We start from the raw sequence: 18746 nt of genomic DNA, 5'->3' as shown, positions 1-18746 counted from the left end.
TTTTGGAACTTTAAAAATGTTCTTTAGACTTACTCTTGGCTCTTTATCATTAAAACTTGATTGAATATGTATTGACATTCTCTGACCTTGTGGAACTGATGACACATTTATGTAGAAAGCCTTATTTAGGAACCAGTCCTGAAAATTCCAAATTAAAAACTTCACTTTGAGATCCATTTCACTTTGATTCCTGTTGACAACTGCTGCTTACTCTTTGAACTTTCATGCTTCTGGAATTGGCAAAATGGGTGCAATTTTCCTCACAACCCCTGATTGATTGAATCTCTGAAAAATGGGGTTACTAATGGCACTAGAATTTATATAGTGGTTTTATATAGTGGCTTAGGCCTCACTATAATTATTTTAAAACATTAAAAGCCCATACATCACTACAGAGTGGCAGGATCTGACTCAACTGCAGCCTAACTTCATGCTGTTTGACAAATGACTAGTCATGCAGACAATATTTCCTCTTTCAGCACCTTTCCCAGCCTCATTTTATTTCCAGGTCTGTGGTAAAGTCAGTAGGTAACAAGAAAGTAGTATAAAAGGAAAGAAAATAATTTTTTGAGAGCTTCTGAATGTGGCATTTATATACATTTAAAGAATCATGATATACCCTTATTCAAATCATGCCCTAAGTGTTCCTTTTATGTTTTTTTCTTTATTGATGAACACATATGCAGTTGATATATATATGTAAGTATATATATGAAATATAAATATGAAATATAATATATGAAATATGATATATATGTAAGTATATATGAAATATAAATATGTAAGTATATATATGAAATATATATGAATTTATATATGAAATATAAACATGAAATATGTGAAACAGAACACCTAATGTGTCAATTAAATAATTTATTAAATGAAAAAACAAGTAAAAAAAATTAGTAGAGAATACCTGACATCAGATACAGTAGACATGAAGAGGAAAAGGAAAGCAACATATAAATTGACTTTAAAAATACAGTGTATCCCTGAACCAAACTACCTGAAAACTTTCTGAATTTTGTGAGAGATTTGTTTGGATATGTTTTTCCCCTTTTAATAGAATTACTAAAAATCTCAAACTGTTCTAATTTTGTAATATCAGGTAGGAAAATTCTGTCTAGTGTGCATTTAAATCTTTTACCAAAATCTCAGATTTAACACTCTTATAAAGCAAGTCATTTTCTGCAATATCTAAAGCCAAACCAGGAAAGAAAGAACGAGGCCATTTTGTTCCTCTTTATTTTATAACAAAAGCTCTAAAATAGCAAAATCAGAAGGATGTAAGAGCAAGAATACAAAGACTAAGGATATTTCCAAGGCTAGTTCTTAAATAAGCATGTATAGTTTTGGCAAAATACTAATAGAAACCATGTAAGTAATGAAAAATATTCTCCAAGTTAATCAAGGTTTTAAATATTGTTATGGTTTAGATGTGTGGTATCCCCCAAAAGCTCACATGTGAGACAATGCAAGAAGGTTCAGAGGAGAAATGAGTGGGTTGGGAAAGTCCTAACCTATCAGTGAATTAATCCCCTAATAGGGATTAACTGAGTGGTAACTGAAGTGGTAGGGTATGGCTGGAGGAGGTGGGAATTGGGGACCTGGCTTTGGGGGTATATATTTTGTATCTGTCAAGTGGAGACCTCTCTCTCTGTTTCCTGTTCATCATGTGAGCTGCTTCCCTCTGCCACAATCTGCCATGAGCCCCAAGGAATGGAGTTGACTGTGTATGGATTGAGACCTCTGGGCCCCTAAATATACCTTTCCTCCTCTACAGTTGTTCTGGTTGGATCTTTTATTCACAGCAGCAAAGCTAAGACAAATGTATTTCCCCATGGTTTTTGAAATTTAGTTGTCTTATCAATGTTTTTAAGTCTTATTTTCATTATTATCATTTATAAGTGTAGTTTGCATACATGTTGGAAGAAAGAACAGAAAGATATAAGCAAATACATTTTTGTGACATAAAGATTGCAGAGATTTGTGGAAGACATGCAACACACTGATCCAGTATGTTTTGTGCTAAAACTGCTTTCATTATCTATTAATACTACAAAATGCAGAACTATGGATTAGTGGGTTTCTCAAAAACAAGTAGCATATAGACTAATCTCCCAGATATTAATAGGATCAAGCCTTCAAACTGTGGCACTCAATTTCGAGCATTTAGATGCTTGTTCATTAAAAAAAAAAAAAAAAAAAAAAAGGAAAGAAAGAAAAAATAGAAAAGATCTTCTAATTTCGGTATCATTTCATAATCTCTAAAAGAATAAATTTACCAATTCAAGATGAGTTAACTATTTCCATTATTTTTTAAAAAATGGTATTTGGCTAGCTAGTTTTCCTGAAGATTTATTAGTCTAACCCAATAAAGTTCATGTGTAATAAGCTACTTTCAGGAGATTAAATATAATTCATTTATGCTATGATCATGTTGTCTAGTGCAGGAGGGATAAAAAGAAAGGCTTCATTTAATAAGACCTAGAGAAATTAATTTTATAAAGCCTAGAAAAGGAGTTTCTAAATACTATCACTGGTACTATACTTGGAGAAAGGAAAGTTCACCAGTTTATGGTAGTGAATCATGGTAAACATCATATATATGTATTATATACATATTATATATATATATATATGTATATATATATAGCTCATCTATGTTTTCTTAATATTGTTCTTGGCAGAAGTTTGTATTTCAATGCAGCACTTACATCAAGGTTTTTTGACTATTATTTGAGGTCTGACTGTGTAAAACTATAATGCAGCCCACCTTAGAAACTGGGAACCTAAAATCTGTGGCTGACTTTAAATGGGCCATCTTTTATTCTCTAGCTCATTAGAAACAATAGGGATTTTATAAGGTAAAGTAATGAAAACATTGTGAAAGTAAAAAGCTGCCAAGTGTTACTTTTTTGTGTAATAAAATTCAATTTAGTTCTAATATAAGTTACAGCACTTGGCAAAGTTATGTTAAAATTTACACATAAGGTTTATGTGGTATAACCAGCAGCCATTTAAGTTGATTATAATTAATTTTTAATTTAACATTTTTCAAATTGGCTCATCAGAAATATTTCATGATAGTGAATTCAGTAAAATAAACTTAATTACTTGTACTAAATCTGGTTACAAGAATTATAAAAATTATCTCCTTCAGTGGGAAGTCCTAATGTTGGAATAACAGACTTTTTTTCCTCAGAAAAACAATATTATTTCAGATTATATATAGATGAGATTTTTGTAGAAAACAACTTTATTAATTAAGAAAAAGTGAAATATGTTAAAGTTTATTATTCAGTTAATGTGGGAATCTTCAAAATAAAACAAATAATGTTGAAGTACTGGAAAAATGGAACCACTATTTGTAAGCAGCTTTACATATATTATAATTATTATCAATTTTAAGCATTAAATTGGAGAAGTCTTTCTATATTACAAAAAAGTGCTGTTTCAGTTTTATGACCATAGTCTTCCAGCCTACTTTTTCAAATAGACTTATGAAATAGTCCAGAACAACATTTTTCATTCAAAATCACCAGAAAAGTCAATACCTTAGAGAGACACATGTTTAACAATAGAGGAATGGTGTTACATACAATGATAGAGTCAAAAAATAATGTCATTTAATAATGTTGTGCTTGAAATTTCTCATCACTTGTAAAAGACAAAAAAAAAAACCTCTTGTTTCACCAAATTATTTCATGAATTCTATCAAAAAATTCAAATATTATTAAATTACACATTCGAATATACTTATAGCAATGTAATATATGGTGATAAAAATCTCTGGATTTCCAAAAATAGGAAGATACTTTAAGAAGTTATAATACCTATGACTGAGAAAATATCTTCTACTTATTAAAAATATAATAAATAAAATACAAAATTATACATGTGACATGCATATATATTACTGTGAAAAATTGCTTAAGAAAAAATGTCAAGAAGAACATACGAAAAATATTAACCTGGGCTTTTCTTCAATATTAGGCTTCTGAATCCATAGACTGGCTGAGTCCTGGGAACCAGATATGAAGCTGAAAATTCCCATACAGTAGTTAAACCTATTTCTGCCCTGTGATCCAGAATTGTTTTGTCCATACATATCAAGACACTTTAACAATTTATAAATCATTACCTATTATTCGAAGGTTATGAATAAAGTAAGTTAGGTGGATAGAAGAACTTATTTCATTTTTAGGTACCTTGTGATCAATAAGCTATTACTATAGATCACTGAGGGTCAATATACTCCAATTACCATTCATGAATAGCCAGAGTTTATTATGGTAATTTTACCTTGTCTCTGATAGTTAGGCTTCTACTCCTACCCTCTGCCAGCCTAGGATACTACATTCGCTTTACCATCAAGAAATCCAATTTATTGCTGCATCTCCACTGTCCTGGCCCAGAGGTAAGCACCCTGAAGTCCTGAGAAATGCTTGCACTCCACCCACTCCACAGACTTCTAATGACTCTATGCAGGTTTTTCAGAACAGATCTACTCCAACATTCCCTCTTCCCTGATTCTCTGCAGTATGCCAGAGAAGTTGTGTGTAGGTTACTTCTAAAATACTTTCATTATTGCACCATCCACCAATCTAACAAACTACTGCCACAACCCTGAAGTGTCAAACCAACACATTAAATTCCAGAGCTTAGGTTATCACCACCCACAACAATATGTGTGTCCTAGTCTCTAGTTTCTATTTTATCTTATTTGGTGTACAGATTTTATAAACGAGCTTTATACTTCCCTGAAGAAGATATTTTGAGACCTAACTTGTAACCTGGAGGCAGTAAGAGGAAATGTGGGTGAATCTAGACAACAACTGTAAGATTCCCCAGGTACAGCCATTGAAAAGCAGTTACACGGGGGAAGAATGATCCTGCAGAAAGGGTGAGCATTGTTTGCAATAGCAAAAAAGTTTCAGAGAAACTTCTTCCAGTTGCTTGTTCTTCCTTTAGCATGGGAGACCTCGCTTATGTGGCCAAACATTAATTGGTGACTGTGCTGTGCTACACTTGCAGTCATGCCTTAGTCTGGTCTGCAGTCATATCTACACTGAAACTATAGTAGCAAGAGACTCCTTCAGAACTGCTGTGAAGACTTTCAAATTTTACTGTATTTCTAAATTGGGTATTCATTACTTTCAGTTGCTCCTTTTCCCCATTGTATTCACTCTGAGGCTTCAGAGGGGTTTAGCTGAAACCACAGTCTTCAAAATGACTATCACTGCCCCAGCAGTTAGCCTCCCAAGCCTCACATTGCACCTGCTCTTCATCCCACATCAACACTGGTGGTTACTTGAACAATCATAATGTAACCCCAGACTATGCATTATTGGTGTTCTCTTTTCCATCAATACAGGGGAGGGGAGGGGCAGGGGAAGGAAAGATATTGGAATGAGATATATCATTAACCTATGTACATGTATGAGTACATAAATGGTGTAAATCTACAACATGTACAACCATAGAAGTGAAAAGTTGCACCCCATTTGTGTACAATGAATCAAATGCATTCTGTAAAAATAAAAATAAAAAAATCCAATAGAGCATAAAAAAAGAAATTAGTAGTGAAGCATTTCAGTAATACCAAAATGCAGTAGTGAAGCATTTCGGTAATACCAAAAGCAATCAACTTTATTTTAGGAAAATACTCCTCATGTAAATTTAAATTTCCTCATATAATCACCTATAGCAGCACTTAGAATTTAATTAGAGCAAGAAATAAAATTTCTTACAAAAGGAAAAAAAAAATGCACTGCACATTTGTGGGAGCAATCCAATACTGGGATCCCATTTTTGTGTTTCTATTTCCATAGAAGCTACCAAACAGGAAGTACTACATTCTGTCTGGGAAACTGAGGATAGTTTCTTAAAAAACAAACAAAAACCCCTCACTATGATGTGAGTGTTGTGTGAGAAAGTAACAAGGTTTTGTGCAGTACCCATTAGTTAGAAGAGAGTTATTACCACTACTAAGTATAAAGGAACTGTGAAAGTTGTAGTTACTGGCTCCTAAAAAGGGCAGCTGTCTGAGAGGGTAACCCCAAAACACTGTGGCCTTCAGTAGTGGAAATAATTCTTTCCTCTGTTTAATTATGTCAATAATTTGACATACTCTCATGTTCATTTGGATCAGTTTGTTTTCAGTTTGCTTTTTAAAAATGTAATATGCTTTTTAATTTTATAAAACATTTACACATTCCAAATTCAAATTTAAAACTAAATTACAAAGTGCAAACAGAGGATCTCCCTTCTGTTCTCCAAGTATTTACTTTAGGCTTATTTTTCTATTATTTTCTTTTTGAAAGTTTGAGCACGTGTCTCTTCTTTTCTTATCTTAAAATGCACACTGTAACCTGTTTTGTGCCTGATTTTCTCTAGCAGTGCCTTCAAACTGCTTTAATTTTCTAAATGAAATAGATTTCATGATTATAGACAAATGTGAGAATGGGGAAGGAATTTTAGGGTACCAGAAGAGAGACACACTGAAATAAGTGTTTAGGAGAGAATTGCTAAAGAGCTGTACAATGACCAGGAAGCCACACTAAAGCCTGATTTGAAGTTGGTGGCCATGGATTTAAAATGGCTTGCATACTTGTATACTATTCCACTGTTTCATTCAGCTGCACCTAAGGTTCACACACAGAGTAGGCAGAGTTGGATTTAACTCAATTTGGATCTTTGCCAAGAGGATTTCAAGGAATTTGAGGATGAACACAATGGGTTGAATTCAAGTCACTGGATTTAAACTGAGTAAGGGGGAAGACTGTCTAGAAGAATGGAGAGGGACAGTGAAAAGTGGGTAGGGTCAGTGGATCTGACACCTTGGTGGGACTGCAGACTGGATGAGAAAGGAAACAAAGGATTTCAGGTAGATCTCAGCTGGCACAGAACAGTGGAAATGCTTGAAGTTTAAATTTCAGCGGGGTTAAGGACCCTGTTAATAAAGGTTACAGTCACTATTAAAAACATCTAAGCCGTGCCTTGTGTTAAGTAGAAAATAACTCTAAAATAAGCTTAATGTTAATGAAACAATATTATTAAATACTCATTAGTTTCCATTGCCTGACAAATGGAATTTGAGTTTTGCCCTCCCTTTGTAAAAATAGATTCAAAGTTTTAAAGAGACTTATTATCACATTTTATTCTTTATGCTAAGAACTAAGGCTTTGTTCTTCTATGATTTTAAAACATGCTGAAAGATGACTATAAAGGGAACAACTTTCTCAATGGTAACACAAAATGATTTTATGGTATCCCTATTTATCCACTAAAGCCACCTCTTATACTGATGATTGACATGCTACTTTATAGCCCAAGCTTAAGAATGAGTTCAATATGGTGAACTACCAGCCACACTTGTAAGTTACCTCCCCTGCTTATCACCTCCCACCTTCCACCAAAAAACAATTAAAATAATTAAAGCATTTTCAAATGCTTTCATTTCAAATCTGGCCACTGCCAGTCTTTGATTTATAAATTAATTTCATGGAGCATATTAGCATATAAAAGTGAGTCTCATACATTGAGAGTGGTGATAGGTACAATTCCTTCCCATCCATAAATACAGACTGTGCTTATACTGGTAATGACTTTCACACAATTGCCAATGATATCCTTCTTAGATTTTTTTCCAAAACACAATCCTGTAAGTGTAAAGATTTTAATACTTATTGATACTTTAGTTGATCAGCATATTTCAACATATTCAGTCACCAAGAATGTTTATAAAGTACAATGAATTTTCTTCTTTTTATATTAACTCTAATTCATGAATTCTACAGCACCAGATTATTAAGTATAAACTTTGTGAGAAACTGATTTACCGAACAACTGAATTGGAGAATCTTAAACTATTACTCTTCTACATTTTTAGGCAAACACAGGTGCAAAATCATACAGCATAAAACTTAGAACAACAAATTTTTGCCTGACTCAGTTGGAATTATTAACTTTCACAATCTTGCCTGAGGGCAAAACATTCTTTTATTTCTTAACAACTTTTATAAGTAAAATAATATTTATGGTAACAAGATCGATGTTGTAAAAAACCAGTCGTATCAAAATGGTCATAAGTATCAAGATGATTTTCCTACAGCATAGGGGTCACTTTGGAAATAAATTTCTGCTGCTTCTGCAGAGTGATATTGGAAGGCTCCAACTTCACCAGAAGTTATAAGGAAAGAAAATGTCCAATTCTAGAGTCACACCTTCATATATCCCAGTATCAGGAATTACCAGCCTAATTTTTGTCATGCTTTAGGAAGATGATATTGTGGGGGTTTTTTTTATTACTATACTTTTGCACACCTGGTTTTTCCCTCTAGCATCGAGAATCTATAAAAAAATGTTTTCCCCCAAATTGTGGATAAAGGAAAAAATGGAGAGCAAAGAAACTAATTATTTTTTTTACTAAAGTCACCCTTACTTACTTACCTTTTACTTTTCTCATTTATTTAGTTTTTCATTGGGAAATAGTTGCATACAAAAAGTACACAAAACTTAAATACAGTCCATGAATTACCATGGAACACCTGTAGAATCACCACCCAGGAAAAAATTAAACATTACCCATGACCCAGGCCCCACTGCTTTTTTCTCACTATTATTCACTCTCCCCAAAGGTGGAACTACCTAAGGGATTACCAGGACTACCATTCACATTACCCATTTTTAAACAATTGTCATGCGGTGAGAATTCTTTTATGGAATATTGTATTTGTGAAATATAGTCCTGGTATAATATATAAATGGGATTTAATAATTTTGATTGCTGCATAATTTTCCAGTTTGATGAATACACCATTAACCATAAATTCTCTTCTCAAAGAATGTGTAGGTTCTTTTGCTTTGGGGGTATTATGAACATTAATGCTGTGAGCATTCCTATATCAGTTAAACATATGCCTAAATGATGAGAGTGCTGAGTCTTAAGATACGTAGATATTAGTTCCCAGACATACTACCAGATTATTTGTCAAAGTGATTGAACAAACCTACCATCCCACCAGCAGAGTACCAACATTCCATTGGTTCCACATCTCTGTCAACATGTGGTATAGTCTATGTTCTGTCTTTTATTTTAATCATTGTGGTAGCTATGAAGTGTTATTTCATTAAATAACTAATGAGGTTACCACCTCTTTATTTATTTATTTATTTTTGGTACCAGGGATATTGAACCCAGGGGCACTCAACCACTGAGCCAAATCCTGTGCTCATTTATTTTTTATTTTTGTTTTGAGGCAGGGTCTCACTAAGTTGCTCAGGGCCTTGCTAAATTGCTGAAGGCTGGCTCTGAACTCGCGATTCTCCTACCTCAGTGTATGGAGCTGCTGGGATTACAGGTGTGCACCATCACACCCAACATCATCTTGTAGTTTTAGCGACAATTGGGTTGTCTTTTCCGAATTCTATGACCCACTTTTTTGTTTACTGGATGTTTTATTCTTATTGATTTATAGGAGTTAACATATATTAATGAATATTTGTTAGATTTACATATTATAACTATCTCCCACTATTTCTTGTTCTTTTACTCTGTAGCGTCTTTTGAAATACAAAATATTATCATCTGATTTATCAGATTTTTATTTTGTGTTAATGCTTTTCATACTCTCTTCAGTAGATATTTTTCTACTTAAACTTGTGGATGTATTCTCCCATAATTTTTTAGAAGCTTAATCATTTATCCTTAAGCTACTTGGTATTAATTTTCATGTATACAATAGGAGGCAATTTTAATTTTTTCTCATACAAATTGACCTAGTACTACTTAATTAATTGATTCCAATTCTGTGTATCTTTGCAGTACCAGCTAGTGTAAATCAAGAACCTATGTATGCATGGACAATTTTCATTGATTTATTTGGTTAATCCTTACAAATAATGAACTTTCTTAATTGCTGGATAAAGCTACAGTCTGCTAGAACCGATCTTTTTCTTCTTCTTGAAGAGTGACTTGGCTATTTCAGGGTTTTGCAATTTAATATAAACTTATCCTGAGATTTACACACACACATGAGAGAGAGAGAGAGAGAGAGAGAGAGAGAGAGAGAGCAGGAGAGGGAGAGGGAGGAGAGAACCTGGGATTTCTGAAGGTTTTTTCCACATTTTTATTGGTATATTATAATTATACAAAATCGTGGGATTTATTGTTCCATATTTATACATGTACATGATATAATGATATAATTTGGCTAATATTATTCACCAATATTTCACATTTTCCCTCCTCTCACCTCTCCTCCTGGTCTCTTTCTTCTTTTGATGTCCTTTTGTATTTTCAAGAGATTCCCCACCACCACCTTTCTTTTCCTTTTTCCTCTCTAGTTTCCACATATCAGAAAAAACATGCAACGCTTGACTTTCTAAGCTTGGCATATTTTGCTTAGCATAATGTTCTCAAGTTCCATCTATTTTCCTGCAAATGACATAATTTCATTCTCCTTTATGGCTGAATAAAACTCCATTATGTGTATATACCACATTTCTTTATCCACTTATTCATTGATAGACACTAGGTTGGTTCCATAGTTTGTGAATTGTGCTGCTATAAATATAGGTATGCATGTGTTACTATAGATGCTGACTTTGATTCTTTGGAATAAATACCAAGGAATGGAATAACTGGGTCACATGTTGATTCCATGCCTAGTCTTTTGAGGAACTTCCTTATTGATTTCCATAGCAGTTGCACTAATTTGCAATCCTACCAAAAGTGTAAAAATATGTTCATTTTTCTCCATATACTCACCAGAATGTATTAGTTTGTATTCTTGATAGCTGCTGTTCTGACTGGAGTGAGATGATATCTCATTGCAAGTTTTGATTTTCATTTCCATAATTACTAAGACATTGAACAGAACTTTTTTATATGTATTGTTGATGATTTGTATTTTTTTCTTTTGGGATGTATCTGTTTAATTCATTTGTCCATTTATTAATTGGGTTTTTTGTCTTTTGGTGTGAAGGTTTTTGAGTCCTTTATATGTTCTGGATATTAATCTTGTGTCAGAACTGTTGTTAGCAAAGATTTTCTCCCCTCCTTTAGGTTCTTTCTTCACATTCTTCATTGTTTTCTTTGCTGTGCAGAAGCTTTTTAATTTGATATTATTCTATTTATTAATTCTTAGTATTATTTCCTGAGCTTTAGGCCTCCTAAATATTGGATTATATTGCACTGTATATTGGAGTATTGATCCAATGTTTTCTTCATGTTTCTGGTCTAATTTCTAGGCTTTTGAACATTTTGAGCTGAATTATGTGCAGAGTGAGAAATAAGGATCTGGTTTCATCCTTCTACATATGGATTACCAGAGTTCTCAGCACTATTTCTTTAAAAAGTTGTCATTTTTTCCAGTGTTTGTTTTGAGCACTTTAGTCAAAATCCACATGACAGTATCTGTGTGGGTTTGTCTCTGTCTTCTATTCTCTTAGTCTGTGCCTGTATTTCAGTGCCATGCAGTTTTTGTTACTATAGTTTTATAATATAATTTTAAGTCAGATATTGTGATGCCTCCAGCATTACTTTTTTGACTCAAAATTACTTTGGTTATTCTGGGTCTTTTATTCTTCCAAATAAATTTTAGGATTTTTTTTTTCTGATTGTGTGCAGAATGCCATTGGTGTTTTGATGGAGATTTCATTGAATCTGTAAATTGCTTTTGGTAATGTGGTCATTTGAACAATGCCTATTCATGAACATAGGAGGTCATTCCAACTTCTTGTGTCTTCTTCAATTTCTTTCTGTAGTAGAACCTGAGATTTTGACTGATAATTCACTGAATGAATTTACAGATTAATTTGAAGACAATGTATGTGTTTGCATTGTTGTCTTTTAATCAATAAACAGTATATCTGTACATTTATTTAATCATTTTTTAAAAAGTTTTCACATAGAGGTCTTTCACATATTTATATAGATGTACTCTTAGGTATTTGATAATTTTAATGCTATTGCCAGTTGTATGTGTATTTAATTTCATATTTAAGTACTTTTGGCTAGTATACACAAATATGATTGAATTTTGGATATTAATTCTGTTCCACAGAAAAGTGAGAACTTAATTATTTTAGAAATTCCTTTTTTATTCTCTTGGAATTTCTTCATATATATTCATATCATCTCTAATTCTAATAATTCTAATAATTCTCATTTCATTCTAATTTTTTTTCTGTTCTTTTAATTTCTTGTTTAACACATTCAAACTATAAAAAATGGTAGCAACTTATAGCCTTTAAGATCATCAAAAGTTTTATTTTATTAATAACTATATTCCTATAGGTTTTCTAAAAGTATTCTTCAAGAATAAGATAGGATTTTTAGTTGTTTCTAATTTTCTGGATTGTGCCAGGTTTGTTTTACTTTGTTTTGTTTTGTTTTAATACTGAATTTGAATTTTGTATGTGTTTTTTTGCATCAAAGTTAACACGAATTTTTCCCTTTTATATAATTTTTCCTTTCATAGTTATTGATTTGAATGCCAGACTAACCTTGCCTTCATACAAAAAAACCAACCAGGTTGTTTGTTTATTCAGTTTTCAATCTATTAATTTATTTATCTTTCATATCAACAATCATGAGACAGATTTGCCTATAATTTTTTCTTACAATGACCTTACCATGTTTTATTTTCAATGTTATGCTTTCTTTATATGTTGGATGGCATAATGTCTTGCTTGCTTCCAATCTCAGGAATGGTTTGTGCAAAATTAGAGTTATTTATTCCCTAGGCATTGGTAGATTTTGTTACTATGGCCTCTGGTTTTGAATTTTCTGGTGGGTAATTTTTAATTCTGGATTCAATTCTTAAGTTATAAGAACTTTCACATTTTCTATTTCTCCCAGCAGAAATGTTTCTAGGAATGTATTCATATCTTCATTTTCAAATCTATCAACATAAAATTGTATTTAAGATTCTATTGTTCACCTTCTAACACCTGTAACTCCTATACAATGTACCCTTTCTATTTCTGCTATTATATTTTTAGGTGTTTTCAGATGTTATGTTGATTAGTCTTCATAGTTATTTGTAGTTTGTTCAAAAGGCAAATTTTCTACTTTATTCTATTTTTGTCTATTGTAATAATTTTAGCTCCTATATTTTATTCAGGTTTGAATCAGATTTTTTTAATATCTTAAAAATTAGTAAACAGCTCATCACTTTTCAGCCCTCTTTGCTTATATGTTACATGTAATCAATGTTCTTCTTGATATATTCTATCAATTATTAAAACTTTTGGAATTTTAAGATGGAGTATTGTTATTTTGATCCAGTTCCAGTTCAAAATATTTTTATTTCTTTTATAATTTTTCTTCAATTCATAGCTGTTTTAGTAAGCTTTTTGTTGCTGTGACCAAAATAACCAACAAGAACAACTTAGAGGAGGAAAAGTCTATTTGAGGCTCATGATTTTTGAGGTATCAGTACATAGATGACTGACACCATTGCTCTGGGCCCAAAGTGAGGTAGGATATCATGGTGGAAGAATTCAGTGGAGTAAAAGTGAGCTAGGAAGCAAAGAGGGGAGAGAAAGGGCCACAGGAAAGATACAAGGTTCCAGGGTATAGCCCCAGCAACCCACTTCCCCCCAGTCATGTCCCACCTGCCTACAGTTACCTCCTAGTCCATTCAAAATAGATGGACTTTATAGCTCTCACAATCCAATTATTTCACCTCCAAACATTCATTCCTGCATAAATGCAAGAGCTTTGGGGAAAGACCTTATATCCAAACCATAGCAATGGCTTAGCAGAATTGTATTTATTCATTTCAAAGCACATGAGTATTTTTGATTTTCTTTTCCCCATTGCCTAGGCAAGCCCTGGATCCCAATTTTTATAACCACTTAACTTTGAAGGGTTTTTTTTTTAAAGGTGTTGCAAGATTATCAGTCTCTTAACTTCTTTTTAAATTTGCTTATGTTCCTCAGGGAAAAGCAGTCACAAACACAAGGTGCCCTGTCTGAGTTTTATTCTCACTCAAAATTTTGTTCCTCTAATTTTTTATTGTTTCTTTACCTCTGCAAATGCTTTCTATGGTTCATTCATTTTAAATTTTTTTCTAGTTGCCTATAGTAGAAGGGTTGTTATAAACTGTCTAGTCTAGCATTGCGAAAATTAGAAGTCAAGATTCACATTACTTTTAACATTTTATTTCTAGGTGCATGTATCAAGTAAAATAGCCTTTTTTGTATTTTACAGATACATTTGTAGTTTCAAAGTTACATACTATATACCATTGATGAAGAAACTAAATGGGTATTCTTTCACATTGGTGAAAACAGCAGTCATCAAGGATAAAGACTTTAGGAAAGCAAACCTCCAATACGTTTTTTCAATCATAAATTTATTATTCTACTTATATTATACATCCACATCTTTTAGTTTTTAACTATATCTTGTTCATATTTTTATTTTATTTTCAATTAGTTGTTTTGCTCAGAAAAATCCCCATTGGATTAAAAATAAATACTTTCTTTAGCTTTCATCTTTTAAAAGTTGTGTGAAAATTTATTTTGCTTTGAAGAAGAAAGTATCTAAAATGCATTACAATTTCTTTTGAAAAATGTATTCCATATAGTAGAGGTGAGCCTTTTCTGAGTACATTGCATTAGGAAAATAGCTCAAAACATTACCAAAGGGTGTGTTTACATTATGTTTAAGATGCAGAAATATTACATAGTAAAAACTAGTGAATGAAATAGAAGTATACTGATATTATGGTTGATTATATCCTGTTAAGTAATTTACATACTGATGGAATAGCAGAAAGTAGTATTAGATCTCTGATTTATTTCTACTGTGAATATATGCTTAATTTCTTTTAGAAAACCTATTAATATTTCATATTTAGCCTGCATTAGTCTGAAAGGACTTCCACTACAAAACACCCATAGATTCAATGACTTAACAACAGAAATTTATTTCCTCATAGACCTAAAGGCTGAACATGAGCAAGGTGTCAGCAGAGTTAGTTTCTCCTGAGGCCCCTCTACTTGATGTACAGATAGTTTCCTTCTGGCTCTGTCCTCACATGGCCTTTCCTCTGTGAAAATGCAGGCCTGGTGTCTTTCTTCTCATAAGGGCATCAGTCATATCAGAATAGGGACTATTTTTATGCTTAATTTTGCTTTAATTCTTCAAAGTCATGTCTTTAAATACTGTCACATTGGGGGTTACAGTTTTAAGACATGAATTTTGGAGAGGAACAATTCACTGTGTAACACAGCATATATTCACTCGACAAATATTTACCTACCTGATATGAGGCAGGGAGGTGTTCCTACACGAGAGATTATATTATAAGGGAGAAAAACAAAATATATTAAATTGTTATTTATAAAAAGTTAAGGGGAATGAGCATCTGCGTATCAGAGAAAACATTCGGACTTTAGTTTGGGGGGACTGACTTATTTCACTTAGCATGATATTCTCCAGTTCCATCCATTTTACCAGTGAATGCCATAATATCATTTTTATATAAGGTTGAGTAATATTCCATCGTGTGTGTGTGTGTGTATGTGTGTATCACATTTTCTTTATCCATTCATCTGTTGAAGGGCATCTAGGTTCGTTCCATAGCTTAGCTATTGTGAGTTGAGCTGTTATAAACATCACTGTAGTATGCTGATTTTAAGACCTTTGAATATAAACTGAGGAGTGGGATAATTGGGTCAAATGGTGGTTCTATTCCAAGTTTTCTGAGGAATCTCCATACTGCTTTCCATAATGATTGCACCAATTTGCAGTCTCACCAGCAATGTATTTCCCCACATCCTCACCAACATTTATTGTTGCTTGTATTCTTGATAATTGCCATTCTGACTGGAGTGAGATGAAATCTTAGTTTCAATTTGCATTTCTCTAATTGCTAGAGATGTTGGACATTTTTTTCACTTGTTGATGGATTGTATTTCTTCTTCTGTGAAGTATCTGTTTAGTTTCTTACCCCATTTATTGATTGGATTATCTGGGGTTTTTGGTGTTGAGTTTTTGAGTTCTTTATATATCCTGGAGATTAATGCTCTGAGGTGCTTGTAGTAAAGATTTTCTCTCATTGTATAAGCTCTCTCTTCACAATAAGGGTGGTGGGCTCTAGGGAAGAATAGCATTGCTTTAGATTAGGTAGAGGGGAGTAAAGGGAGGTGGGAGGGGATATGGGATAGGAGAAGAGTAGAGTGAATCAGGCATTATTACCCTATGTACATATATGACTACACGACCAGTGTGATTCTACATCATGTACAACCATAAGAATGAGAAATTATACTTCATATATGTATGATATGTCAAAGTGCATTCTCTTATTATGTATAAGTAATTAGAACAATTTTAAAAAATAAAAATAAAAAGTTTGAGAAAAACAAAAGTTAAGGGTAATGGCAGTATGGGATGATAGGAAATTATTTTATATAGAGTGATGATAAAATATCTTTATGAGGAAGTATTCTCTAAGCAGAAACCTGAATAAATTGAGTAGAAAGACATTTTTGTTAATTAAAGAAAAGAGAATTCCTGGCAGAACAAATTCCAAGTGCTAAGTCCCTATGTCAGATTTTGGCACCAAGTAAGAAATTTCAAAAAAGCCATTGACAGAATGGGGAGAGATAAGGACGGGTAATTTGCCCAAAAGCCATTTATGTAGAGCCTGGTAAGCCTTGGTAAAAATTTTGGATTTTTTTTTTTTTTTTTTTTTTTTAAGAGTGATGGAAAACCACTGAGGTTGATCAAAGGAATACCAGGATCTGTTTTTTTTTTTTTTTTTTTTAAACATGATGATAGTCTCAAGTGGTACTTTCTAGAATGTAAATGGGGAGTCATATAACCCATCCAATAGTGCAATCAAAACAAGATGTTGGTTTGGTTTTATGCATTAGTTGTGGAAGCGATGACACAGGTTTAGGGATATAATGTGAAGGTAAGAGCAACAGAATTTGTTATATAGAGAGAAATTCCCAAGTTTTATACCTGAGAATGAGCAATGATGCTATTTCCTGGCACGATATGAACTGTATTGGTGGGAAGTTAATTTGGGAGTGGAAGTAAAAAGAGTTTTGTTTTAGATGTGATGGGTTTGTGATACCCATTAGAATCCAAGTAGACATTATGTAAGCCTGTTGCTATAGTGCTCTAAGAACTGTGAGACTTAAAATGTTAAGTTTCAAAACCACAGATGTAATTAAAAGTCAGGGAACTTGTTGCGATTGCACAGGGTGATAATGTGGACAAAAACGGAAGCGGTGTAAGGACTGAGCCCAAGGACACTCCAACATTTTGAAAAGTGGAAAGGAGGATTATACAACAAAATTTTAAGAGTGGCTAGTCAATTAGGAATAGAAAAAGCAAAAGTGATAATGCTGAAGCCAATAGTCAAATTATGATCCCAAGATCTAGAGAACTTAACCAAAAATCAGTTTAATATTTATTTATTTGGAAATCTGAAAAGTTGTATTAAATATAAGCATAGCAGTTTTAAAACCACCTCATGAGTGAATGGTCAAGCCCTTGCAAACAAACTGTGTTTCTAAGACTGTAGTAAGAAGGGCATTAATTCTGGAATTGAAGAGAAAGGAGTATCGCTTAAATATGTGATATTGAATATTTATCATGCCTATTTTTGACTGGGTCTCTTATATTCTCATAAAAGAGAATGAAATATAAAGCAACGAAAATATAGAGGTCTATACAGATGTTGTTAAGAGTTTCTCACTGAATAACAGTTATTTTGGTATTTAATATGCTTGATTTCAGATTCTCAATAAGTACTTGCTTATATTCTTTTAATCTCTTTGCTTCTCTCCACAGGTGGGGAGGTACCATATACAACCCTGGCTACTCGAATGATGATGGGGGCTTGGTGGCTATTTGCTTTGATTGTCATCTCATCATACACAGCAAACCTTGCTGCTTTCCTCACAATCACCCGCATTGAAAGCTCCATCCAGTAAGTAGACATAGATTCCAGTAGCCACCAACCAAGAGAAATGATGGAAGTAACTGAAGCAATCTGAGAATAAGTAAATAGTATCTGAGTATGAATTCACAGCCTCCCTTTGAGTAAAGGCTTAGTTTTGTGACATTGCAGTGTTACCACCTAGCTCAACTCCTGAAAATACAGTATTGGTAGAGCAGTTTATAAAATTTTATTAATAAAATTCTATAATTTATTTTTAAAAATATTTTAGTTGTAGATAGACACAATACCTTTATTTTATTTTATGTTTTGTGTGTTTGATGCTGAGGATTGAACCCATTGCCTCAGTCATGCAAGGCAAGTGCTCCACCACTGAGCCATAGCCCCTCTGTCTATAATTTCAGTATCACTCTCCACATTTTCCTGTATTTTCAGAGTTTTAATCCCCACAAGGAATAATCGTATCTGAGAATCATTATGAAAAGGAAGGAAAAAGCGGGCTGGGGAGATAGTTCAGCTGGTAGAGTGCTTGCCTTGCAAGCACAAGGCCCTGAGTTCGATCCCCAGAACCACCAAAAAAAAAAAAGGAAAAAGAGGCCATACTGAAAAAACCATCTTTGCCTAGAGTCTGTCCCATCATGCACGTAAATAGTTGAATTCACATAGATGATTGAGAGCTTGGTCATTGAGGGGTGGGACAGAGCGATGGTAATTAACAGATAAAACTTGGTATTTCAGTAACCACATTGTGTTTGTCTCACCATTACATTGTAGTTAATGTGGTCATTATTGCTGTTGTTTTCCCAACTG

The 18746-nt window shown here is 33.1% G+C and overlaps 1 protein-coding gene across 5 annotated transcripts in view; it reads left to right on the top strand.

Annotated features, from left to right (window-relative positions):
- GRID2 (glutamate ionotropic receptor delta type subunit 2) overlaps positions 1–18746 on the top strand; it is a 1449748-nt gene that overhangs the window by 1165713 nt on the left and 265289 nt on the right. For all 5 annotated transcript variants that reach the window (XM_079153230.1, XM_079153229.1, XM_079153231.1 and 2 more), the window contains one exon: positions 17828–17966. In XM_079153230.1, the coding sequence (XP_079009356.1) occupies positions 17828–17966 (139 nt within the window). The remainder of the gene's footprint in view (positions 1–17827; positions 17967–18746) is intronic.

The sequence above is a fragment of the Sciurus vulgaris genome (genome assembly GCF_902686455.1).
Source record: "Sciurus vulgaris genome assembly, chromosome: 9".
NCBI lineage: Eukaryota > Metazoa > Chordata > Mammalia > Rodentia > Sciuridae > Sciurus > Sciurus vulgaris.
The sequence above is the reverse complement of the archived record's forward strand: the minus strand, read 5'-3'. Positions and strand labels throughout refer to the sequence as shown.